The 27,401-nt window shown below is 35.4% G+C and overlaps 3 protein-coding genes across 3 annotated transcripts in view; all 3 read right to left on the reverse strand.

Annotated features, from left to right (window-relative positions):
• Positions 1-9,501, reverse strand: part of LOC128986768 (xanthine dehydrogenase-like) — a 43,504-nt gene extending 34,003 nt beyond the window's left edge. Inside the window, exons 1-7 of the mRNA XM_054407283.1 lie at positions 9,428-9,501; positions 7,270-7,327; positions 6,479-6,575; positions 4,581-4,689; positions 4,354-4,483; positions 2,809-3,104; positions 1,916-2,057 (exon numbers count right to left, since the gene is read on the reverse strand). Of these exons, the coding sequence (XP_054263258.1) occupies positions 1,916-2,057; positions 2,809-3,104; positions 4,354-4,483; positions 4,581-4,689; positions 6,479-6,575; positions 7,270-7,327; positions 9,428-9,490 (895 nt within the window). The 5' untranslated portion in view covers positions 9,491-9,501. The remainder of the gene's footprint in view (positions 1-1,915; positions 2,058-2,808; positions 3,105-4,353; positions 4,484-4,580; positions 4,690-6,478; positions 6,576-7,269; positions 7,328-9,427) is intronic.
• A 1,962-nt stretch (positions 9,502-11,463) lies between these two features.
• LOC128988133 (xanthine dehydrogenase-like) overlaps positions 11,464-27,401 on the reverse strand; it is a 90,688-nt gene continuing 74,750 nt past the window's right edge. Inside the window, exon 31 of the transcript XR_008490333.1 lies at positions 11,464-12,406. The gene's annotated coding sequence lies outside the window, so the exon portion shown is untranslated. The remainder of the gene's footprint in view (positions 12,407-27,401) is intronic.
• LOC128988138 (xanthine dehydrogenase-like) overlaps positions 12,404-27,401 on the reverse strand; it is a 32,083-nt gene continuing 17,085 nt past the window's right edge. The window contains exons 18-30 of the mRNA XM_054409358.1: positions 26,953-27,177; positions 26,057-26,190; positions 25,105-25,279; positions 24,047-24,238; positions 23,511-23,656; positions 22,694-22,871; positions 21,918-22,046; positions 18,905-19,032; positions 17,919-18,033; positions 17,511-17,597; positions 16,735-16,902; positions 16,153-16,320; positions 12,404-13,405 (exon numbers count right to left, since the gene is read on the reverse strand). Of these exons, the coding sequence (XP_054265333.1) occupies positions 13,355-13,405; positions 16,153-16,320; positions 16,735-16,902; positions 17,511-17,597; positions 17,919-18,033; positions 18,905-19,032; positions 21,918-22,046; positions 22,694-22,871; positions 23,511-23,656; positions 24,047-24,238; positions 25,105-25,279; positions 26,057-26,190; positions 26,953-27,177 (1,896 nt within the window). The 3' untranslated portion in view covers positions 12,404-13,354. The remainder of the gene's footprint in view (positions 13,406-16,152; positions 16,321-16,734; positions 16,903-17,510; positions 17,598-17,918; positions 18,034-18,904; positions 19,033-21,917; positions 22,047-22,693; positions 22,872-23,510; positions 23,657-24,046; positions 24,239-25,104; positions 25,280-26,056; positions 26,191-26,952; positions 27,178-27,401) is intronic.

Here is a 27,401-nt window from a genome sequence, read left to right on the forward strand (position 1 = left end):
TGCTAGGCATTTTGTTTCATTTCTGACAACTCCATCACCAGACTGGGTTGGATCAGCACAGGGTACCGACAGTTCTTGAACTTGACCTCCACTCCTGTAAACAGTGTTTATTAGTGATTCACAGTACCCAGGTTACTGAGAGTGACACCAGCACCAACCCACAGTCCTGAGTCACTCCGTCTCATCTCTGACAACTCCATCACCAGACTGGGTTGGATCAGCACAGGATACAGACAGTTCTTGAACTTGACCTCCACTCCTGTAAACAGTGTTTATTAGTGATTCACAGTACCCAGGTTGCTGAGAGTGACACCAGCACCAACCCACAGTCCTGAGTCACTCTGTCTCATCTTTGACAACTCCATCACCAGACTGGGTTGGATCAGCACAGGGTACTGACAGATTCTTGAACTTAATCCCCACTCCTGTAAATATGCATTTTGTCATTTTGTCTGTCATTTTGCTAGGCATTTTGTTTCATTTCTGACAACTCCATCACCAGACTGGGTTGGATCAGCACAGGGTACCGACAGTTCTTGAACTTGACCTCCACTCCTGTAAACAGTGTTTATTAGTGATTCACAGTACCCAGGTTACTGAGAGTGACACCAGCACCAACCCACAGTCCTGAGTCACTCTGTCTCATCCCTGACAACTCCATCGCCAGACTGGGTTGGATCAGCACAGGGTACCGACAGTTCTTGAACTTGACCTCCACTCCTGTAAACAGTGTTATTATTAGTGACTCACAGTACCCAGGTTGCTGAGAGTGACACCAGCACCAACCCACAGTCCTGAGTCACTCCGTCTCATCTTTGACAACTCCATCACCAGACTGGGTTGGATCAGCACAGGGTACAGACAGTTCTTGAACTTAACCTCCACTCCTGTAAACAGTGTTATTATTAGTGATTCACAGTCTCCAGGTTGCTGAGAGTGACACCAGCACCAACCCACAGTCCTGAGTCACTCTGTCTCATCTCTGACAACTCAATCACCAGACTGGGTTGGATCAGCACAGGGTACAGACAGTTCTTGAACTTAACCTCCACTCCTGTAAACAGTGTTATTATTAGTGATTCACAGTACCCAGGTTGCTGAGAGTGACTCCAGCACCAATCCGCAGTCCTGAGTCACTCTGTTTCATTTCTGACAACTCCATCACCAGAATGGGCTAGATCAGCACAGATACAGAAAGTTATTGAACTAAATCCCCACTCCTGTAAATATGCATTTTGTCATTTTGTCTGTCATTTTGCCAGGCATTTTGTTTCATTTCTGACAACATCACCAGACTGGGTTGGATCAGCACAGGGTACCGACAGTTCTTGAACTTAATCTCCACTCCTGTAAACATGCATTTTGTCATTTTGTCTGTCATTTTGCCAGGCATTTTGTTTTATCTCTGAGAACTCCATCACCAGACTGGGTTGGATCAGCACAGGGTACCAACAGTTCTTGAACTTAATCTCCACTCCTGTAAATATCCCTTTTGTCAGGCACATTTACATGTCATTTAAGAAAAATATTCTTTGACCTATAAAATCTAGAGTTGCTCGTAAACTAAGTTTTTTTATGGCAAAATGTGCAAGAGTCCTCAGCAAACTCCCTGGACTTCTTGCACACATTTCTGGTATCCATACACCTCCATAGAAACCCATAAAAAACTTATTGCAGAACTTGTAACGTTTACTTGCCGGGGTGTCAATTTTTGCTCCAACAAAAATCAATTCTTCAATCAATCAATCTTCTTTCTTCTGTCAATTTTTTAGCAATTCAGCTAATCAGCTTAACATTTGCAATGAGATCCAGCACTTCGAAAAGCTCTCAACAATTTTCGGTTATGTTCCATCACTGATCAATTGCAAAAAGCTTAAAAGAGTAATCAAGATTTCATAAAGATAAAAACACTTACCAATCTCAGTGTTTCCATTAATAATTTTTGCCCCAGGATGTCTAGCTTTCAGCTCCAGCAAATCACTCAGATTGGTTGGTCTGTACCAAGTCACTCTGGGACCTTGAAACATCAAATACTGACTGTCCAGGGTTGCTGACATCTAAAAACAAGTTTTTCTCATTAGTTTTTGACACTAAAAACAAAACGGATTCGATAAACTTGATACAGTTCTTCTGCTGATGCTCAGCATTTTCTTCATCTAGAGATAGTTAAAAGCATGGTGAGAACAACAGAAACAAACATGTCAAATGCAAATGTTTATGAAAATGTTAAAAAAATTAATATGGTTTTTTTTACTTAAAATTGGCTACATTTTAGATGAGAGATTAACCCAAAACTGTAAATATTTAATACATATACAAAAAAAGCACAAAACACGCTCTTGCGTAACGTGTAACTACAAGATTTTACCTGACCCGACAATATACAGGGGGTTACATACAATATTCTTCATTATCCATTTCACTTATCTTCTAACAGTAACGTTCTTTTACAAACAAAAGCTAGGTTAGGAAAATACTTTAAAGCATAACAATAACATTCAAGCGCACAGCTGATTTCTAGCGTCCATAGAGTTGGCTCCATAGAGGTATATATTTTTTTAAGTTAAGCACTCAATGTTATTGAAATGGGTTTCATTACCTCACCGAGTAAGTTTTTTCAAATTTACATCACTCGTGAAGTAAAGAGGTTGTATACATTACGCTTGGGATAGGGAAGTTTAACATGACGGGTTAGGTAAAAAATTATTACTATTGAAAAAAGTTTAGAAGTTGCTTTGAAGGAAAATATTCACATAGAGGCATGCTCATAATATGTAATAAGATTGTTCAAACATGAACACAACCTACCTTTAACTCAGGAGGGAAGATTGGTTCTTGACTAGGGTCATAAGGAACAAACTCTCTCGGGTTGAATAAACTGTCTTCCGCAATGTCCGATCCGTTTGTATAACCATTTTCATTTTCAGAACCATTCACTTGGCCATAGCTTTCGCTGTTTTGTTTTGAGTTCTTGCAGCATTTCTCTCCCATCGGACAGCCACCATTCTGTAGCCCATTAGCTGCCTGATGTTGCTCCCATTCCTCTGTGAATGTCTTGAACCCTTCAATGATTGGACGGTAGCCCGTGCAGCGGCAAAGATTACCTGTGGTTTTTTTTCAAAGATTACCAAAATTGAAAAATGTAAACCTTCAAGCTCTAATGGCCAATATTTTAGATGCAAGACGAACACAACTAAAACATCTGAAAGTTATATCTGACTTGTGTTTTGTGCTGCAACATGAGTCAAATTTACAATTTGCCTCAGTGCTTGGGCTTTTTGTTAACCAAGGCTGTTAGTGTGTTGGATGGACAGTATCTCTGTTAGAAGACATCTATTGGATCGAGAGTCCAAATCCAGCCATGATCAGGGTTTAACCCTTCCCGGATATATCCGCCTAAGTCTTTGGCAATAAAGGACGGGTGGCAGATATTTCCGCTTATGCTTTTTAATGTTCCAGACGGGAAGCGGATATATCCGCCTACTCTTCAGACAGACTGGCAGGTGCTTGAGCTGTAACAAGATGTTTCACAGTACCAAGGCGTCACTCCTGCTCTCTCCATGGCTGCGCTCTCTCCCGCACTCCCCCTTCTCTTCAGCGCCTACCCCTCTCCCATGTTACCCCCTCTCCCGCGCACTACCGACCTCTCCTACGCTCCCCCCTCGACGTTTCGTGCTCAACACTACGTTGTTTTTATTTATTGCCTAACGTTGTCATGTTTATATCTTCAAAGACGGATTGCGGATATATCCGCTGCTTTTTTACTCATCCGCGGACGGGTAGCGGATATATCCGCATAGTTAAAAACAAGTAAAAAATTATTTTGACAGTATGAAGTGTTCCAATGTCTTTATTTCATGTATACTTGTCAAACAAAACACAAATAAGGAAAATTTATTTTTATTTTTTTCTAATTTTTTCCCGTTCTATGTCACGATTTCGCCCGTCCGGGAAGGGTTAATATGTAACTCATGAGTGGTTCACCTGATTAGAACTAATTTGTGGAGGGAGGCCCATCTAAAATAAACAGACAGCCTGGATATTAGTTGTTAGGATGGGTATGAGTTCTTATTAAATCATGTCTCAAAATTTTGCTACTGTTTGGTTATCCTTACTGCTTCTGTGTGGGTCCAGTAAATACGTGATTTTGAAAATCATTGAATAGGTATTTTATGTTGTTTAAGATGAGAGTCAAACGTGATATTATTAAATCACTTAATAATCCACCAGGTTTAAAGGGTTAGTGATGAACATTTTTCTATACTTTAAAAAACATTTTTAAACCTTGTAGGCCTAGTGAAATTTACTTTAAAATCTCGGTGCAAAATCTTTTAAAAACATATCAGGCTCTACCTTGAAAAGCTGTCTCAAGGTCTGCCATGGTAGGTTTCCCTGGCAGACTACGCAGGAGAGTGTACATTGACATGACAATGCCAGGAGTGCAGAACCCACACTGGGAGCCATGGGCCTTGGCGATACGTTCCTGTCAATAGACAATGTTTGTCAATAATTACATCTTTTAACACTCTGCAATCTTCTACCTTAATTACACCAAAACCTTCTTTTACGATGTTGCCTACCTGTACAGGGTGTATCCTAGAGCGTGTGCTGCCTATCCCTTCCACTGTGGTGACAGACAGTCCATGCATGGAGCACACAGGCGCCAGACAAGCATTGGCTGACATATGACTGTTCATAGTTTAGGAACCCCAATTGTAATATTCGAAAGATGGAATAGTATATTTCATTACTAGGACCGAAAGTGGCATTTTCCGGCGCGCGCTCAAGTTTTTGTGTGAGGCGAAGCCGAACACAGGGAACACCAATTTCACGTGCGAGGCGAAGCCGAGTACGTGAGAGCTATTTTCACGTACGAGGCGAAGCTGAGAACGGGAATAATGGAGCAAGTGCCGGATAATAACTTTCGGTACGAGTTATGAACGATACTTTTCGTCACGACGCAAAAATACACAAACACAGAATAGCAGACCTCATCAGTAATATTACAATAATTATCTATCAAACAATTTGTTAATTTGTTTAAACATAAAAATAAAATACAATCTTCTAAAAGTAAACCTATGTTCATTTTTGTTTGATTTTTAAAACATAAAATAAAATAAAATATTCTAAAGGAAACCTTCGTATATTTCTCAATACTTCAAACATCAAAATAAAAGATTTAAACGACTTTTAACAATACATACAGTTGATTTGAATCATTAAATTAAACCGTAACAAAACACTAGCGCGCGTAGTGAATAAATGGAAAACTAATTGAGAGCGAGGGAAAGTAAATTAGAGCGAGGGAAAATCAGCTGATCGATTTTCCCTCGCTCTAAATTAGAGCTTGGGAAACGGCTACTTTCATTGATACCAGCTGTTATCGAAAATAGTTACTTTCGGCGAGGAGTGATGAAAATATTTTTATAATGGTTCAGGTAAATCTAGCCTAGAGGGTTAGAAAAACATGAGTAATCTTAACTTTTAGAGCACTTATTTTAACTCATGAAATTGTTGAAACAACTTTAGTAGGAGAGAAAGGGGGTATCCTGGTACAAACTAAGTAAACTACTGTATCCTAAACCATACCCAAGAATTAATATGTTTTACTTACACTCTTGGTAACTTCCATAAATACCAGAAATTTAGGAATCACACTCTGAAGTTCAAATTAAATTCCACTGGCACACTTTTGGAACTTCCAACTTCCGGCAGCCATTTTCATTCAGGCTAGGTTTTATTTTTGATTCTCAGACTCTGATTTACCTGATGATGGCCACTGGCCAGGGTGAACGTGGTAGTCATATTCCATGGCCAATATAGAATCTTGTGTCTTATGTAAATAGAAGTAGTAAGGTGTTATGTTACTACATCCATACATTGTTTATGGGAGAACCTTTTTAGAGATGGAGTGTGGGACTGGGAAAACCCTTATTTTTTGTGGAGAGGAGGTTAAAATAGAGGGTCAATGCCCTCTCAGTAGTGCCGCACTCCCGCAAGCTCAACGTCCCCGGACTCCCGGCTACAACCCCCTTTATGTCCTAGGACACTATAACCTTGAACTGTTTACCGCATTACTTTGAGCTAGGCCTTTTATAATCTTCCACTAAAACTTGATTTTTTAATTTTTTCTGGAGGTTGAGGCTATCAAGATCGACCTTCTTGGCCCAAAGTATGGCCTCGGCAAACTGCTTGACAAAGTTCCAGGCGTTCTCCCCCTTGGTACAAAGATGTTATTGGCACTTATTGGGAGTGTTGTTGACGCTGATCTCAGAGACCAAAGCACTGGGGATAATAGCAGCGATATGTAGGCTAGAATGCTAATCAAGAAGCTGGTTTAGCTCCTATTCTTTTACTTACAATTTCAATCCAATTAAAACTTAGGTAAAACATTTGATCATTCAATCCGTACTACAATTCCTACAATTCCTACAATTCCTTCTTAAGTTTCTGAAGTAAATTAAAGAAAGGATACACCAGTCTATTTGATGTCCGGTCGTACTTGGACACCATGACAGTACAGGCTCCACAACCTCCCTCAGCACATCCTAGCTTGGTACCTGTCAGCTGCACTGCATCTGGCTCAGGAAAATACTATAATCTGCCACCACATAATCACGAGCGAATGTCATAAAGATGTATTGAAACAGCTTCACGTCGGTGTTTTAGTTGCAGTAGGATGACATCTTATATCAGTAGAACATAAACTGACTCTTTTCGACCCAAGGTCAAGTTTTACGGATGAAGCGGAGGTCGGAAAATGAGCGAGGGTTGAAAAGACACTTTTTGTCCGTGTGATGAACTTTATTTTTCATCATTGCACCATTAATTAAAAAACTGAGCTCTAGAAAACTAAAATAGGTACTTTTCATGTAAACATAACCTCTCAAAACTACTTCCAGCTTGTGTTGGATGTAAATATGATTCTGCTAATGTAAATGAGCAGCTGTTTAGAAAGTTATTCAGTCGCACATCTATTATGTTTGTATTATTGTACGGTACTTTATACCATCAATATTTCGAACTATTGACAGGAATGTAAAAAGATGCTAAAACCCTTACCTAATAAATCAATCAAATAAATTCTGAATACTTAAACAGTCAAAGGTTTCACATTGCAATAATTTATTTTTTATTGAAGTTAAAGTTCCTATAAATCTCCGAGTTTTTTTTTTTTTTTTTTTTAATTTCTTGGAAAATCTTGCAGTACCCTGTATTATAAATGCATCTTAATGTAAACTTAAACTTTCAAGTTGTAAAGGATACATTTATTCCGTAAATAATATAATAGGGTCCATTCAGGATCCACATTGCTATCTTCAACCTGTAAGTAAATTTAAATTAGTAAACAAACACACAAACACACACACCCACCCACACATACACACACACACACACACATATATATATATATACTTACAGTCAAAATACTAGTTGAAAATAATGAACAATGTATTTATTGTAAACACAACCATAATGCAATTAAATTAAAAACATAATTCAATTTGTTTTTTTATTTGCGTCCAATTTTAAATTTAGGTTTGATTCCCAGCACGTCCACAGCTGCACAAAGTATATGGGTTTGGACCACTTCCCAACAAGGGTTTGTATATCACTCTATGTCATCTCCTCTTAAAAATATACCATCAGCGTAGACAAAAAAAAATAGCTGTTTGGCATGAATCCTAATTATTTTCATGAGATAGAATGTAAAAGAGTGGAAGACATTAGAACTAGACTATTTAGATACTGAAGTAGACATCCCAACTACATATATCAGCTAGCCATTACATTGTTCAAGTAGAGCTTACTTGAATTAGCCTCTCACACTTTTCTCCTTTATTTTTTGACACTAAGACATTTGATGTGACATAAAGGTGCCTTAGTTTACAATAAGTCATCTTTTATAATTGGCTTGGTTATAAAGTTTGCGTAAAGTATTGACAAATATCCAAAATTTCAGTCTGTGACTTAATTAAACTACCTCAACTTTTATATAAAACTGGCAAAAGATTAAAAATGATATAAAAATGATAATGGTTCAATCAAGTCTAAAAAAACTATGTCATCATGAAAACAGATTTATCTTGAAAGAAAGAAGACTCGCAAATAAATATGACGTCAGACATTAATCAAAGACAGATACAGATTAAGTTACCTAAAAATAAACTGTAGATTGTTTACCACTAATTTAAAATAAAACATTCTTATTTATAGACTTTTTTGAAATATGATACTACAAAATGATACTAGGCCTAACTGTACTTCAGACTCATTTTATTCTTAATCTAGAAAACAAATCTCAAAGTACAGCACTTAATTTTAATTTCATTACACTTCAAGGTACTTCAATCATTATTTGGTATTAAATTTTCCAAAATACGCTAGCAGAAAAGGTTAAGGTGGAAATTTACATAAATTAACTTCATTATAACGACCTCCTCAGCAAAAAGATTTTGTGATAATTTTTTTAAACATGTGTTTGATGGGGGATTTAAATGTAAACTACTAACAGCTAAATAAAAAAAATTGAGTTTAGTTTTTGGTACTAGTAATCAAAAACTATTATCTTTTTTTATGCAAACTGCACATAGGCTTAACATAGGCCTTCGTTAAGTAATATCTCGATATTCAAATATTGATAAATAGTACTTATGACTTTTTGGAATATTCTAAAACACTATGTAAGTAAAAATTGGTATGATTAACTACCTTTTAAGAGGGAAAGGGAAAACTAGTTGCCTCATTAAAAATATCCTATACTTTTAAATAAAGAAAGAAAATGTTATTGTTTAATAGTTGCTAAACTTTATTATTAACTGTGTTTACAGAAACTGTTTTTTAAGATAAAACAATCATACACATGATTTAATTAATTATAAACCATGTGATTGGAAATAGTCATTGAGCAAGTTAGTTTATTTCAATATATACACCTTTTTAAAAACTAGAGTCTTGTAGTAGCTTCAGGCGCATGGAGTTAATTAATTTTAAAAAACATTGGTTTTTAGGCAATGCAGGAATTTATAAAAAAACATGGCATGGCAAAGGGAATACAATCTCTTGATTTTCGACTTGCAGGACGAAAATGAGGAGAATTTTCTAAGGTCTTTTTGTAGTACTGACACATCACGTAACTTGTAACGTAAGTAAAAATGTCAAATTTGTAAAAAATTGCACAATCTAAATCAAATATTTAGAATTTTAAGTTTTTACAAAGTGTTTAAGCAAGAATGTATTGCATTAAAAATTAAAAGAAGTAAAAGGAATGTATAAAATGTCATATCAATGTAGATTCAAACATTTACAAAGTAAAACATGAATAAATTCTGATGAAAACTGAACTAAAATAAGACAAAACAGCAACACAATTGAATTGCAATCAATCTATTACTACTTAACTTTAGTATATAAAGCCACTTACCTTTTTTCCATTAACAAAGAGAATTAACGTTGAATATTTACGTTGTTGTATATCAATATCCATAATTGAATCAGTTCAGTTGTGCAAGACCAAGTTAGATAACCTAGTTTATTGACGCAATTAACAGTTTCACTTGTTTTACTAACTGTGCCTCCGCAATAGTTAATACCTTATCTACTATACACAATAACAGTGCACAATTGTGAGACACACTGTGCCTATTTAATTCAAGGAAAACCAATAGTTGAGAAAATTAAACTTTCACTTGCTTTATCTTATAAACATGTACTACTTGTACAATCAAGCTTCTGAAATTAGACTGGGCCAAACAAACATAGAACAGGAAAGAACAAAACAGAATTTAAGTTGTGTTTTGAGTGAACAGATTTCCAGATAAGTAGATAATCCCTTTCAAAAGTTTTCTGCTGGATTTGGGAGTTTCACAGTAAATGTATTCATATTCTTTATTCATATTTTTTTACAAAGGTGATACGAATAGTGTTAATAATATATAGCACATAGTAAAAATGTATTTACTTTTTCACAAAATATTGAGTTAAATTTTAAACAGGCTGTTAACTATTAGATCACATTTTTAATGATAAAATACTTACCAGTAGGGTATGTCAATGTGGGTATGTTATGTAGGGTATGTAGGGTATGTACGTGCTTCAATTGAAAATTTGTGGAAATTGTTTTTAAACTAAACCATGATATTTCAAATCAGGATATTAGTTAAGCTACAGTAAACAATTCAACGATATGAAATTCTCCTAAAAGGTCCCGAATTTACATGTCTCATTTGATTTTTAGTAGGTTTTGCTGTCTTAACTTGACCTATTCCTTTTAAAAGGATTTTATCTCCAAACAAAAAAGAATATATTTTGAAGGCTAATAACTTTTTTGTAAGGTCCGACAAACGATTTGACCCAAAATTATATAATTAAGAAACTTGAGTGTGTCAATGGCCTTGTAGTCTCGGACATTATTGAAGTTCCATAAAAAATTATAAAGGGCTTAAAACAGCTTTCCTTAACAGCCTTAGGCCCCAAATTTCACCAAACAATTAAACTCGTGTTAAACCATGCTCTAACTGCAGTTAAGTCTTAACTGACGAAATCGAAATTCACCACTTGCCGTTGGAGCTAGTTTAGACTAACTAGTTAGATAATTAACTGCCCAATTTTGACCAGTTAACTTGGTTAATCTTTGTTAAGTAAATATCAGCTGGCTTTAAGTTTTAAGTTTATATGGAAAGGCCAAATGGGTTACCCTTGGGTTTTACATAGACTACGTTGCCTGTTGTTCACCAAACTCATGGCGGATAAGATAAAGGGTTAGTAATTTTAATAACCCGGAATTTTTGTTAATTTGATGTTAAAAATAACCGACAAAATTTATTTTATTACTAGATATGAACTATCAAAACGTTATGCCTAGGTTATCCCACAAGGTTTTTAGTAAAGGCGTGTCTCTAGGTACCTATGTGATTATCGATTGTGTTGAACTGATTGGCGATCAAGAGCCACTCTTTAATCCTAGCTGAAAAGAGTGTTTTCTACCAACATTATCAAATTCCTTTTTTCATTGGTCGAAAAATAGGTTCCCTTTTCCTTTTCCCGGATTTGGATAACCCTAACCCTATGCTCAAACAATTGTTTTGCGTTCGGTCAGACATAAGGACAATAACTAAACCTAAATTGTCATTATTCTGCTAGTTTTTATAGAAAATAATTATTTTGGTGTTATCTTTATAATGTCTCGTTCTTGTAACTCTTTTTGCCTCCAGTTTTTTCACTACTTCAAATGTACCAAACTGGTTAGTTAACAAACAGAAATCTTGAAAATTACATGCATAAATGCAATGAGAGTTTTCTCTGGTACCTATTTGAGTTGAGAGAGACTACAACCATTATTTAAAAGAAATGCCTTATGAAATAAGTACAATAGTATGAAGGAGAAGTTGGCACAACATTTATACAGACATTTTATGAACAGTTAATAAGTTTTATTATTAAAAATAACATGTTAAATAATATTGCATACATAACTATCTTTATGACAACAAAAAACATACTTGTCAATATTTAGATTAATAAACTGGAACAGTATCCACTCATAGATTACACATATATTTTCATTTTTGAAACAAATTAATAACAATAAAAAACTTCTATAAAAATATCATTACATAGTCTGATTATTTTACTCTTAGAGTACTAAATTCTTTCAGATGAGTATAGGCTTTTTAAGTTATACCCATTTTTTTTTAAATATTGAAAGACAATAATTACAGCACATATAATAGAAAAAATATCAACACTGTTTGTACAAAAAGTTAAACATTAAATCTATAAAATTCCCTACAAATTAATTTCATTCAAATATACCTGGTATAAAACATAATCTTACATACACAATATCATACAAAACTGGTGATAATATTACAATCTTATACCAACATGACATAAAATAACACATGAAATTAAAGCGGTTTACCGGTTTTTATTGTTGGGAATATTTGTTGAAACAAAGATTGATATAAATATATTTTACCTAACCCGCCATGTTAAAATTCCCTATCCCAAGCGTGATGTATACAACTTCTTTACTTCACGAGTGAAGTAAAGTTTCAAAAACTCACTCGGTAAAGTAATGAAGCCCATTTAAATTAAATAACATTGAGTTCTCAACTTAAAAAAATATACCTCTATGGAGCCAACGACAATTAACGCTAGAAATCAGATGTGCGCTTGAATTTTATTGTTATGCTTTAAAGAATTTTCCTAACCTAGGTTTTGTTTGGCGAACGTTACTGTTAGAAGATGAGTGAAATGGATAATGAAAAATATTGTACGTAACCCCCTGTTGTATATTGTCGGGTCAGGTAAAATCTTGTACGTTACACGTTAAGCAAGAGCGTGTTTACATCACTTAGGTGAATTATGCAACTCGCTTCCGCTCGTTTACAACATTCACCTACGTGATGTAAAAACGCTCTTACTACACTTGTAAGGTAATAGCTATAAAACTCTTCATAATTTCTTTGTACTCAAATGTAATATCATAAAACTCTTCATAATTTCTTTGTACTCAAATTTAATATAATTGAATTAGTGAAAGCTATAGTTAAATTTTCAAAGTTAAAATCATGCTTCTAAGATGATTTAATAGGAGTTATAGATGGTACCATTAAGGTATAGTTTTTTTATAAGTCCTAATTGACTTAAAAAATCCAACTAGCTTAATTTGATCAAGTGTTTGAGTCAGTTACCAGAAAGGCATTAGGCAACCTTGGAGATTATGTACAGTGTTATAAAGCTACGTTTTGATCAAATGTCTCACTGGTTTTACACTTAAGATAAAGAACTGGTTTTTAAGAAGTCATGTAATGAATTTTGTTCTTGTTCTTAGGCCTCATGTAAAAGAACTTTGAGATATCCATCCCAGGAAAAAATTCCTATGACCTTTTATATTGAAACTTGAATGTTACATTTATATCAAAATGATTATCTTTTACGACAGTTTTCTTGAGTAACTCATTCCAATATTTGATATGCACATCTCTTAGGGCTATTTCTCATTATTGTTGAGATAACCTAAGTTTTCTGGGTTTTTAAATTTACTTAGTTGATTTTACCTAATTAATCATAGTAAAATGAGAAAAATATTCTTTCTAAAGGTACGGTATACATTTTTCATAAACCCACAGGCCTAGAAGCACATAGCCTACCATTTAGTTTTTAACCTGTATACAGTTCTTGGAATCGGGATAAATTATCATTTTTTTGGATAGTACATTAGAAACACCTCAGACCACCTCTTTAAAACTAAACCTAACAATACCCTGTATACCATTAACACTAATGTGTGTTAGCTCCGTTCTAAGGTCTCAGATCCGTCATTCTCCTTGTTTTGTAGCAGAGTTTACAAAATCACATTCCAAGGTTTGTACTTTCCCTCGGGAGCGTCAGGAAACTGAAAAAATAAATTTGTTCACTCTCAATTTATTTCAGTGAATTTCCCATATAGGGAATAAACTATTACCGTATTAGAACTCGTCAGGTATAGCATGACCAGTGGGGTGTGCTAGTAACGTAGCCTAGTAACGCACCCCACCGGTCATGCTATACCTGACGAGTTGTACTCATGGTAAGACCTGGACCCGGGACCGATTTACTTTTTCATTTTGAGGTCCCTAGAGCCCAAAAACACCATCAGTTCAAATTCATATATATATCGAGATCGAGCAAAAATTATTTATTTATAAAAAACAGAGTACCCTCAAATTATATGTGTGTTTGTTAGCACGATAACTCGAGCAAAAATGATCCGATTTTGATGAAAATTTGTATAAACGTGTAAACCTACATTTATCAATAACGAGTTTGGGAACCAGCATGACCAGCATGACAATGGGAACAGGGATTTATGGGGTAAAAATTGGGTTTTCCCACTTTTGACCCAAAAAAAATTATATTTACCAATTTATTTCCAAACTATTTTGTAGAGCTTAAAAAAATAATTTAGTATATTGAAGCATTATTATGCACCTAATGATTCCAGAGAAAATTCCAGAAGATTGTAAATTTAAAATTCCCATGTTATTCTTATGGAGAATAAGTACACTGTTGTAGTTTGCTTGTTTATGAAAATATTTTGATCATATTCGGACTATGCATTTATTTCTTACTAAACTATTAATATATATATATACTAGCTGACCCGGCGAACTTCGTATCGCCTAAGTTATAGGTTTCCCCTAAGACAGACCGATGGAAAGAAAGTATCGTTACGTTTAATTTTCAAGATGATCTCGTTCGCATCGCTCAATCACGTCCTGGTTGAAGTTCGTTCGCTACGCTCACTCACCTTTGGGTTGGAGCTCGTTCGCTACGCTCACTCACCTTTAGGTTGGAGCTCGTTCGCTGCGCTCACTTGCCTTCAGGTTAGCTCGTTCGCTACACTCACTCGCCTCCAGGTTGAAGTTCGTTCGCTACGCTCACTCACCTTTTGGTTGCAAATTAGCTGTTGTCATAAATGTAAAAGAAATAATAGTGCTGCACCCTGTTGGAAATCCTTGTAACTTTAATGCTATTGAACATCATAGAACAGAACCAACTTGTTTAATTGAAACAGCTGTTAAGATTCATTAATTCCATTTCTCATAAGGTTAACATGGGAAACTCCAGAGCCACTGGGGCGGAGCCCTTTTAAGAATTTTGAAATGGGAAATAGTTTACGTCTGATTCGCATACCTACAGAATTTACACACCAAATTTCATAACGATCGGTGAAGTTGTTCCGGAGGAGTTTGCAGACAAACACTGTGACACGAGAATTTTATATATTAGATATATAAAAAAAAAAACAAAAAAAAAAAACACATGTACCCTACCTGTTGCAGCAAACCTAAGTACTCGTTCTAATTCTATTTAAATAGGGAATACATGTGATATTTTTTAGGATACATTTTAGTGTAAATCATCCAATCAGGCAAATGGAAATTCGCCTAGTCTGCAGGTTTGCTGCGGCGGGGGTATTTAGTGTTATCAAGTCATCTTAATATATTTTTGTTGTAGATTGAAATATGTATTAAATATATTAAATTACTGTTCTATCATAAAAGACCGAAAAACATAATTCTCAACAAGGATTCAAAAGTAGTGAGCAAATAAAATGGAAATATTCTAAAGTTTACCAGCTTTATTCAGTGTCTTAGATTTTTGAGAGCTTTACGTCTATACTACTATAATATACTAGCTGTAACCCGCGGGCTTTGCCCCGTTCAACTTCTTAATTTTCAAGATTATCTCGTTCGCATGGCTCAATCACGTCCTGGTTGAAGTTTGTTCGCTACGCTCACTCATCTTTAGGTTGGAGCTCGTTCGCTGCGCTCACTTGCCTTCAGGTTAGCTCGTTCGCTACGCTAACTCGCCTCCAGGTTGAAGTTCGTTCGCTACGCTCACTCACCTTTTGGTTGCAAATTAGCTGTTGTCATAAATGTAAAATAAATAATAATGCTGCACCCTGTTGGTAATCCTTGTAACTTTAATGCTTTTTAACATCATAGAACAGAACCAACTTGTTTAATTGAAACAGCTGTTAAGATTCAATAATTCCATTTCGCATAAGGTTAACATGGGAAACTCCAGAGCCACTGGGGCGGAGCCCGAAAGGATTTTTGAAATAAGAATATGCCTATATGTTAATCGGGAATGTGAGCTATCATCATGCCAAATTTCAGCCCAATCCGACCAGTATTTTTCGCGTTCACTTGTCACAAACATACATCCATACATCCATACATCTATACATCCAAACTTTCTCATTTATAATATTAGTAGGATAATAATAATAAAATAAGATATGTCACTTTATTAGGGATACTAGTTTTTTAGCATGGAGTGTAAAACTATATGATTAGACAACTATTTAAATAACTTCTTGATCAGCATTGAACGTGTTATTAAATTTAAGACGTAATTTTTATTTACTTTCCAGCAACTATTTAAGCGTGAAATGTTCCAGAAAACAGACTGTAGGGTATTATCATTCCAATAAATATGTTAAATGTGAATACAATTTTTTTAAAGTGGCTATCTACTTGAGAGGACAACTGGTAAATACGTCCCTTTATAGTTAAATTCAGTAAATTTTCACCGTAACGAATTTGTTATTGATATTCCAATAGTTTTTACAGTTTTAAAAGGTAAGAGTAATACCTTCTGAGCAATGTGGTCAGCACAGGACATGCGTATCCGGGCAGCAGTGGCGGGAGAGTCCAGACGGAAGTATCCCTGGAGACCAACCTCCGCCCTGGCTGCTGCCACTGCCTCCCTGATAGCGAAGAACACAGACGACGCCAGGAATAGAGGGGGTTCTCCTACCGCCTGAAAATATAAAAATATAAATAAAAAAATCTCCGTGGAAATAATTTCCTTATATTACCAACCTTGAGTGGAGGATTAATTAATGGTAAAAGCTTATTTTATTATTAATTAGTGGTTTAAAAATACACTACAATTTATTTTCACAGTCCATAGTGCTATATACTGAAGTACTGACTAACCAATAGATGTGTAGTTTCATAATTTTGCACTTCATGTGTGGTTTAAGGAAAGTTTCCATTAATTTTTGTACCATATTCTAGTGGTTAAACACTTTTTTATTTCAGGGTTCAGTCACAACCCAAACTAGACAAAATCTATTGCAAGTTGTAAACCCTATTTACAATGCACCAACATTGTTACAGTTTCCTACTCATACTGATAATATTGCACCCTTAATGCAGTAATGGAACATACCTTTGATGAATAGACGGCGCGTGGGTTGGGAGCTCCTTTAAGCAGTGCCACGTTGAACTCTGCAGGAATATCACCAAAGCCGGGTATCTTGTAGGCTCCAGGTCCTCGGGACAACAGAGCTCCTTGGGGTGAGTGAACTGTCTCCTCTATGGTGAACAGTCCGTAGCCCTACGACAGACATTATAAATATGCATCCAAACAAATGTACTCAAGAAAAGTAAATTGCCTGATGTTTGGGCATTTGGGTCTATTTGGACTTCAGATGGATGGTTTGGTCAGCCAAATGCGTATCTCTCACACTCTTCTGTACCGCTGTTGATAGCTCAGAGTCAATCAGGCACTTAAACAACCAAATCACATGTTTATCTAGCGTTGCTCGGTATGTTATTGATATTTCCTATGAATGTTTGGTAGTTTAACTAGTCTGGTTTACTAGTAGTTTACCGTACTAAGATATTGAACTTGTAAAACACGTGTATTTTTTAAATGTATCAATTTAGTTCTGCACTAAATTTTGATGATACTGGATTAAAGGCTCTTTCAAGCAGATTTGATTAAAATTGCATTTGAACTATTATTTTCTTAGAAAATGTACAAAATAACAAAATTTACTAAAAGCCCTACTTCTAGCCATTAAAAACACAACATACAAATCACCAAACTTCAGACAACATCACTGGAGATGGTAAACTAAAACTACATATCTATAAAATAACCAGTACTTTGGAAAACTTTATTCACTTATCTCTACTGTTAGTATACATAAGTTGTCGCACCTGCATAAAGCCGCCTTCCACTTGTCCGACATCGATAGCTGGGTTCAGACTCTCTCCAATATCCATCACTATGTCTGTGCGTAAAACCTGCAAACAGACCAATCCAGTCATATGTATTAGTGTTGGTGCTTTTTATTGTTGAAATTGACTGGACGGATAGTAATAATTCTAAAAGAAAAAGTTGAGGAATTTGTATGGATTCTGAATAAAACAAGGATTTCGCCACAGTCATTATGGTGTACTATATGGTACAAAAATTCTATTCACCTGTCTCTGTCATTTTGGATGCTATGTTACCGTTTGTTTGAACATATCACACAAGTTTTATATGATGTGGTGGATAAAATACTTTCAAATCTACTTGTAATGGTTACCCATTAATAAAAATAAAATAAACATCAAACTTACAATATGGTCCCCAGTCAAACAATCTATCTCGACTTCAGACACAGCAGCTCCATAAGTCATGTAATCAAAAGCCAATCCTTCGTTCTTCTTGAAGTCATAATTAACATCTGGAATCCTAGAAGAGGACAATAATAGAAAGCATGTTTGAAATAACTATGATTGAGATATGTTTAAGAATAAATATAGTTGAAAGTATGTTGTTAGAACTGATGGGTAGACTTTCATTTGTAAACTGTGGCGACAAATTTAAATTCTGTCATTATTGATGCTTATTTTTTATGCAAACACTTATTGTTGTGTGAGAAAGGAGTGGAGAAAACTTCCTAAATCCTGTTTGAATATTGAGATGTTATGGGTGAAATCAAGGGGAAGAATAGAAAATCATTGTTAAGAGGAACTCATAATTCTTATAGGTTTTGGTATTAATGGGATTCTCTGAAAGGGGGTGCACAATAAGATGGCATAGCTATGCTGCAAACTCACAGTTATAAAGTCTGGACCTCTTCTAGAACTCATCTTCCCAACTGCAAGTCATCTTTTCTTCACACTCACTTATTTAATCTTATAAAAACCAACTTTTTAAACAAGAATCCACTTTAGGTTGTAGATGAATTGGTTACTGTATTGTTGTTATTTCTTTGGTACCTACATAAATTAATTATTATCGGGATGTGAACATTGTATAAGTGATATAGGTCATTCTTATTTTGCCTACAGAAGAAGAATTTGCCTAAAATTATAGTACAACTTATAAGAGGGATGATATTTCCGCCACAGGGATAGTTCTTGTCTTAGTTTTACTTTAGGTGAGACATCTACAGGTTAAGCTATAAACTAATTGATCACATAATTATAAACTGTTGTAGTTGACAAGACTTAAACCTTGAATCATAATCTCCGTATCTGTCATGAAGTCATCCCTAGCTCCAACCACTATACAACCTCTGTTTCTAGTTTTGCTTGTAATCTTGTATCTATGATATCACCTGTAGAATCCTGTAGCTGCCAGACTGACTCTGTCAAACCAAGCAGACAACACCCAATCCTTCCATTGTCCCTCAGGCTTGGCAGCTTTGTAAGGCTTGAGTCTCTCATTCAACTTGTTACAAGCATCCTGAGGAAAAGAAACTCTTATCTACTACTAGACTTATCTTTTTCACTTTATGGATATACCTTAAGTTTAAGGTAGATCCGGAACCACTGGGTAAATACATTACCATTTAGCTAAGTGGATTTAATCATGAGACTCCATCATTTAGATAACCAAACCCCAAAAAGACAAGATCTTAACAGATCCAATGTCTAGATAGCCTAGTGATATAGTCTTCAAATCTGGAGATTGCTAGTTTGATTCCAAATGGCGTTTCCAGACTCAGATGCCATTTGTGATTAGGCTATCGATGAATGATGCCAAGGTCGACGTAGGACCTTTCTCTTACATAAACGTCATGGCCTCTTTTACCTTGAATTTGCATTTACATGGGATAAAAATCTATATATATAATACGTGAAGCCGTTTTTTGATAACGCAACTCCTCCCTTATTTGTGGACCAATTTCAACGTTTGAGGTGTCAAAAGATTCGTCTCAATATGTAGTTATGCAATAAGGTTTTAGAATTTTAAAAATCTTGCTCTTAAGGGCGGGAGACCCTCTCAAAAGTCGGGTTTTCCCCATAAGAAATACATAGAACAAATTTAAAAACAAAAAACAGCTGTTTATAAAAAGGAACTCATTAGCTTTTTGGGAGTAAATATTGATGTTTGTAATATTTAGTTGGTTAAGATCAAGTTAAACAGTTAAGTCAGTTTTGTTGGAAGAACAGAAAATGCCTCAAGTTCAAAGAAGAAATATTGAACACGGGAGGAGGACACAATTAATAATAAGATATCTGGTGCGTATGAGGACTGAGGAGAGTAGAAAAATAGAGGCCTGGTCTAACAGATACCCATCCAGATACACATTTACTTGGTAAGCTGAATACAAATTGCCACTGCTATGCAACTTAGTGTTGTCATGGTGGGAAAATAAACTTGCCTAATGTCAGATCAAATTAATGCATACAAGAAATGTTTACTTCAAACACTAACAGATCGGGACATTTCAAAACATTTAGTAAAAACTATAATAATGCCTTGACTATGATAAGTTCAAGTAGTAAGTTTAACCCAAATCTTGGCGGACCTTATGTTTTTATCGTAAACTTTTGTATTACTCGCTATACTTCAATTGAAAAAAAAACGTAAATGGATTGTTTACTACTATGTTATGTTGCCAGTTCCTCGGACAATTTTATAGGCCTACGTTTTTTTTGACTGAATTCACCAACAAAATCCAGACATTTCAAGTCAAAAATAAGAAGTTTCATAAACTCATTTGCTATTGAAAGTTTTAGTGGCAATATTAGACCATACATAAGTGATGGAATTAGTGTTTATGTATAAAACGATCGAGTAGTTACGGTCAAGATTATTTTTATGATTCAGGAGAGGCAAATAATATAGTCTACACTGTTCAAAAAGAGAAAAGTAAAATTGCTATCCAAATATTATAGCTACAAGAACCAACCTATTTCGACAAATGTATCCATACTTTCAAAACTTTGGGAAAGGTATTAAGAGATACTGCACTGAACAATATGAGAATGTTCTTATGCGGGGCATATACTGTGACCACAGACAATGGAATAAACCCTGCGACTGACAGACAAGACGTCAAATTACGCGTTAACCATCTTTCAATGGCGTTGCTGCTTTAGCCTATTCAAAGCAGATTATGGCTGTCCAGTTGGTAACCCAGATTTTGTGGTTAAAAAATGGAGCACATTAAATGGTTGATATCACCCCACTTTTCAGGTTACTCTACGGAGAAAATTCGTTTGATCGGGGGGATGTCTCAAATCAAAGAAATAAAATGAACCAACTTTAATTACTTTAAACTTAGAGAAGAAATAATGTAGGTGAACCTTGACGACGCCAATAGAGATATTTAAAATTAGTTTCTAACAATTTTTCAAGCAACTCTAAGATGTAACTTAAGTTACTCGAATTTAAGCATAAGGTTTTCCTAGGCGTTATGTTTCATACTATGCGGCTTATTAAGCCGCACGGGTTCTCTAATGGTTTATATTACCTGTCCGTCAGTGATCCTATTGTTGTTGTCTTATGCGACCGGTTTCAGGATTAAAATCCCATCATCAGGCTGATAAAAATGTCATGTTACTCATGTTGAGGTCGTCGGTAAACACAAAAACACACACGTACAACACAAAACACGAAAATACGGAATAACATTGCTACTGATGGCCAGTACAGGACACTACGACGCGGCACGGGTAGTTGCGTGGTCATGACTGAGGTGTCCTTGCTCCTCTCCCGTTATCTATGGAATGCCGGTGGTATTGTTGTCCTATTCTAATCGCTGCGTCATAGATAATGTTGGACTTGAAAGAGGTCTGTTCATTTAAAATGTGTTGTGGCTCATTCTTGATGGATTTGTAGATCTCGAATTCCTCTAAACAATCTAAAAACCGTCCTTTTTTAGGGTAACTATGTAAAATGTGTAGGTTATTGTCAAGGCTGGATTAATTATGGACAGGTAATATAAACCATTTTTATTCTATAAGTGATCCTGGGCCACTAAGCATAATGAAATTTACATGGGCCATAGAGGCCTGTGCGTGAAACGTATCAAGCAAAGCAAGGCCTGAACTCTACAGGAGTATGCCAGGATTTGTATCCATGACATCCCTGCCTTGGGCCCAAAGTCCATGGTGCTACAGTCTGAGCCAAATGAATGCCACAGGCGTAGATAAGATATACAAGAAAATATGTGTTGAAAAAAATGTATGTTACCTATAAACAAATAATATTTCACGTAGAAGATACAAACACGTTTTACCCTGTGTGTTTTACAGTCATCATGATTTTCTATGTCAAGAAATATATAACCAAACATTAGGAAAACAAAACTAGAAAATAAGGTCTAATAATACACTCACAACGATAGCCATTCCATTGAGGTCGGAGCTAAGACTGGCTGCAGTGGCTACAGTGTTGGGCACTTTGTCTGTGGAAGTCTCGGATATGTGGATAAGAGACACTGGGATGTTGAGAACACGGCTTGCAACCTTAACATATCAGACACATGTTTTATTTTTTTTCCTAAAATTGATTCAACGCACAATTTTGCAACAAATTTCCAAATAAATTATAAATTTAAGGATGATAAAACCTTGATTTGATTATTTATTTTAAATATTTACAATTGTGCAAGTAAAGTTTTGTAACACCATTAAGAATGATTTTTTCAAAAGAAAAACAAATAGGAGAAGATGAAATAAACCAAGGAGATGCATAACTTTGTAACAAATAGATAGCCCAAAGAACTATCCGGCAACTGGTCTAAGAGTTTGCTAAGACTTGGCAACAATGATCAAAGAATGCAAAGTTTTTTTCCCTAAATGAACATTGCATGCTTGGAAGACAACTCAAGGAAATGAAAAAAAAGGAGAGAGAGAGAGTAACAGCAGCTGGGCATGCAAACTACCCAGCCCCCTGTATTATGTCAGTGTCATTTCATGTAATCACTACCCAGATATGAATTAAAAGGTTTTCCCAATTCTATCTGCTAGGCTGAAATAAGGAATTAAGAGTAAGACTACCGGTATATGCTCAAGGAAAAACTTGTAGCACAAAAAAAGGGTGACAATAGATATTTCAAGCTGCAGTTAACTTAACCCATTGTCATCATTGTCAGGACCAATACAACTGATACCTGAATCATCTTTGTGTGAAGTCCTTGGCCCATCTCCATCCCTCCATGAGACAACAACACTGAGCCATCAGTGTAGACCATCACTAGAGCTGCTGATTGGTTGAGGAACTGCTCTATATAACCAACTCCAAACATGGTAGGCACTACTGCAATGCCTCGTTTACGCCATCTATTCTTCCTGTAAGAGGGAAATAAATAAACACATATTTCCATAATCGATAAATTCAAAGAGTTTAATAGTTAACAATTATAATGTTATTAATGTTCATTACAAATAGACATCTATAATCAAACTACTAAACAAACTTTTGTCAACTATCACAATTTGGTAACAAAATCAGATGAATGATATTCATTTCTTCATTCCACCAAGAAAATAGTCGTATTTGACAGCTAATAAAGTTTAACAAGATTATTTTCCCCAAACTCTGATTTGAGCTAGGGAAAATTAATCAGTTGATTTTACTGTTCCCCTGCTCCCAAAAAGTTGTCCATTTGCAATACATACTGGTGTTTCTTTACTATGTGTGTTAACAGAAAGAGGATAATTTTTTGTTTTGCTGGGAGCTGGGAGTGTTATTTTTGAATTGCAATAAAACATATTATTCTTTTACTGAAAGTGCTTATCAGGTTTTTGCTCCAATTATTCTCAGGCTTGGATAAACTTTAATGTGCGTGAAATTTGGCACTCTTGTGGCTGCATCCCCTCACATGTGAGTTTGTTGAGTGCTAAAACATTCCACTTTGAGTACTTCTAATTAAATACTCTCTAAAAGTCCAAATATAAATACCTTCAAACAAATAAAACTACACAAACCTGTTAAACCGGTCAACTTCAGCCTTTCGTCTATGGTAGTCTGAGTCTCTCACTACTTCTGACCAACACCTGTCCAGTGTACAATACTTGAGATCCTGCTTGTAGTGAGTGATGTCACCTTCTTTGAACAGGTTCATACTGCAGATCTGAATAAAACAAACTAATCATTAATAACTAGTATTCATCGGAGAGGTTCACTTATTTGGAAAGCGTCCCTTGTTGAGGTAGGCATCAACTTGTCTCATAACACATACAGCAGTATTCTACCCATACTAGTAACACTTATTTGGAAAGCGTCCCTTGTTGAGATAGGCAGCCACTTGTCTCATAACACATACAGCAGTATTCTACCCATACTAGTAACACCTACTTGGAAAGGGTCCTTGTTGAGATAGGCAGCCACTTGTCTCATAACACATACAGCAGTATTCTACCCATACTAGTAACACCTACTTGGAAAGGGTCCTTGTTGAGATAGGCAGCCACTTGTCTCATAACACATACAGCAGTATTCTACCCATACTAGTAACACCTACTTGGAAAGGGTCCTTGTTGAGATAGGCAGCCACTTGTCTCATCATAGTCTCCCCAATGAACATCCCCTGAGGTCCTCCAAACCCTCGGAAGGCAGTGTTGGTTACGAGGTTGGTCTTGCACACGTAACCGTAAACCATCACGTTGGGGATGTGGTACGCGTTCTCAAAATGCATCATCGCCTTCTCCATCACCTAATGCATAACAAAAGAGCAGAAAGTTTCATTATTGGTTTTAAGTTTGCAGATTGCATCTTATATGGATTCCTGTATAATGTTACAGATACAGTTTTCATGCTTCATGAACCCTAACACCAGACATCTAAGATGGACTGATATGTGGTATGATAAAACGGTAAAACCCATATATTTCTTATATTTTGTGTGTAAACAAATGTAAAAGGAAAAACTAAATGGAAGAACCCCTTGGATGCCTGAAAAAGAGTTGGAAAGATGAATTTATGTGGTATTCCCAGTTTAAAGAACAAATTATTAATGATGTTGTTTACCAGGTTCTTGATGATTGTAGAGGTTTAATCTCGATGTACATATCGCCACCAGTGTAGCATCTTCAGGAAAGATGAAGTAGTAGGAAAGTAGGAAAAGTAGTATGAAGTACGTCAGGAAAGATGAAGTAGCAAAAGACATGAAAATGTTGAGGAGCTAATAAGAAGACAATCATCGTCAGACATGGAAACAGTATAGATAGTTGTATTGAAAAATACCTACATTAATAAAAAAATCCATTGGGAGTAATTTGGTAAGTTATTACGTTCATGATTTTGTATGGAGGTCATGTTAGATTAAAAATATGAAACCTATTATTTGGTCATGAGTTGTAGGTACAATTAAAACCTCAGCTATTTAGTTCAATAGAATTTGCCAGTAAGATCTGATTTGGAAAGATTTTAGGTCATTAAACCAATTAAACTTGACTATTGGCAGTCCAAAAGCTCTTATTATGTCCATTAGCTTATTAGATAAACCACTTTTGAAGTCTAAATCACTATATAGGCTATGAAGAAACGGTATGCAAACTATATTTGAAGTACAATACACACTTCATTTGACAGATCGTAAGACATTCCAGCGTTGCTGTAAAGCTTGATTTCACAAGCTGTAATCTTCCCTTGAGAAGTGAATGCAACTTTGTAGCGGCCCAAGAACGGATGTCTCTGTCCCGTAGAGATCATGTCTTCATCTCTGTCTAGCATGCAGCGCACTGGTTTGCCCAATCTGGGTAGCAAAATGCAATTAAATACTCATACTATTGATAGCTAGGAACAATCAACAAGTTTGGATGCTTGAAAGGATTTGTGGACATTTTTATAGAAAAATTTATAGCAAAAACAAGACGCTTTTGATGATGTAGATTTTAAGATCGAATTAAAATTAACTATAATCCAAAGTTGTACAGTTTGTCTCGAATATAAATAGTACGGTATGCAGTAGACACCCTCTTGTCAGGACACATTCTAATACAAACTTTAAAAAAGTCTGAACCATCAGGAGTCAATTAAAAAATTAATGTGTTACAAAACCACACAAGGATTTTTTTTTTAAAGAATCGAGTTACGCTAGCTTACGTGAGAAAAATAGAGTCTTGGGGCTAATAGATAAGAGTTAGCTACGAGGCAAACGCTTTTTAAAATTTTTCTTTAAAAGACCATTAATAATTCTGCATGTGCAAGAGTTCCTTGAAGAGTATTGTTTTCCAATATGCAACGTCAATATCCAATGTCCAATATCTAATGTCTTCCAAAGTCTGAACCCAAACAAGCGGTTTTTAATGTTTGTACAAATACATTGTTATGACGACACTCCTATCCTTGTACGTTGTACTTTTTAAGATGTTTATCAGTGAATAAAGAATTTGAATTTGAATTAATAATATTCTCGCAGTACAAGTACGTTCTTTTACTATAAGCATTAAATTTTTAATACTATGAATCTGTAAAATCCAAATGAGAAGAAAATCTAAAATTATGATTTATAAGCATATTTGACACTTACCTTGAAGCTGCCAGAGCACAAGGCAGAGAAAGAACTAAACTTCTTGCCTCTTTTCCACCAAACCCTCCTCCAATACGCTTCACCTTGGCCACTATTTTGTTCCTGTCCACTCCAAGCATATGGGCCACTTCAGCCTAAATGATTGAATCCAAATAGTGTTAAATCATGGAGAAACTTTATAGGAAATACATACATCCCAGGCAAAGAAATCTAACTGGCATTAAATAAAGCTAAATTTACACTTGGCTTTTATTTTTTTTCTGATCTACTATGATGTTCAGATACAAGTGAATAGAAATCATTTAGATCTAGACCAATAACTATTGACTAAGTTAATTTTCTCTACCTGAACTGAAAATCGCTACTGTACTAATCTCCCTCATCTTAGATGTGTGATGATAATCATTTGATGATCTTATTGAGGTGTACCTTTAACATCTACAAATCTAAACCACAAGTTGCAGTGAGCTTCAATTACAATATGCAAGCGAGATCTTAACTAAAAATCGGATTGCTTCTAGTTTAACTTAGGTTTAACTCTAGGGAGTTAGGTGAATAAAAATTTGTCTCAGAGAACAGATTTGGTCAGGAGAGAAGGCTTTTATGAGTACGAAAAAGTCCCTCCTGGCACAAGAAGCATGAAAAACTTTCAATAAAGGAAGACTCACATCAAACTTCTAGCTCAAAAATTCCTTTAATGAAAATGTTATCAGTGAGAGTGGAACATTTTAATAATTATGTATGGTGTGAATTGTTTGTATTTCTTGTGCCAGTTTGGATTGTTCACGCTTAGGTTAGCTTGCTATCCTAACAAACCCTAACAACCTTGACCATTTTATATTTTTCTATATGTTGAATGATTTTGCTTAGAAAACTTGCTAGAATATTGCACAGACCTGTGTTTCAGATACATGCTGTGTAGAAGATATAATTTCCATCTCGTCGTCTTCTCCCTTAGGAACAGCAATGCAAGCTTGAGTCTCCATGTAGAAATGTTCCTGTCCTCCAACCCTTACCTCTCCCTCCAACACACATTCAGCTGCTGCAAAGACTGCTTCTGGATCTCCATATCTCAGTGTCTTTGGAACAGGACCAAAGAAAGACTTCTCTCTAATTGAATCCTGGAACATTATTCAGTTTATAATACAAAAAGTGTTTCAACGAGTCTAGAGATACAATTTTTTAAAGTCAAAAACCGCATGAAAATGCAGTTTTTTTTAGTGAATGTAATCTCTTCTCTGTAATGAGGACAAATACCTTTTTGGGTACAAATGACCAAGAAGGGTAAAATAAGTAAAGTTAATGTAACAAAATAGAGGGCTAAGACTCCGAAAGAAACTTAAAT

This window comes from Macrosteles quadrilineatus, unplaced genomic scaffold, assembly GCF_028750875.1.
Source record: "Macrosteles quadrilineatus isolate MER2022 unplaced genomic scaffold, UCM_ALF_1.0 Scaffold_2__2_contigs__length_208266976, whole genome shotgun sequence".
Classification (NCBI taxonomy): domain Eukaryota; kingdom Metazoa; phylum Arthropoda; class Insecta; order Hemiptera; family Cicadellidae; genus Macrosteles; species Macrosteles quadrilineatus.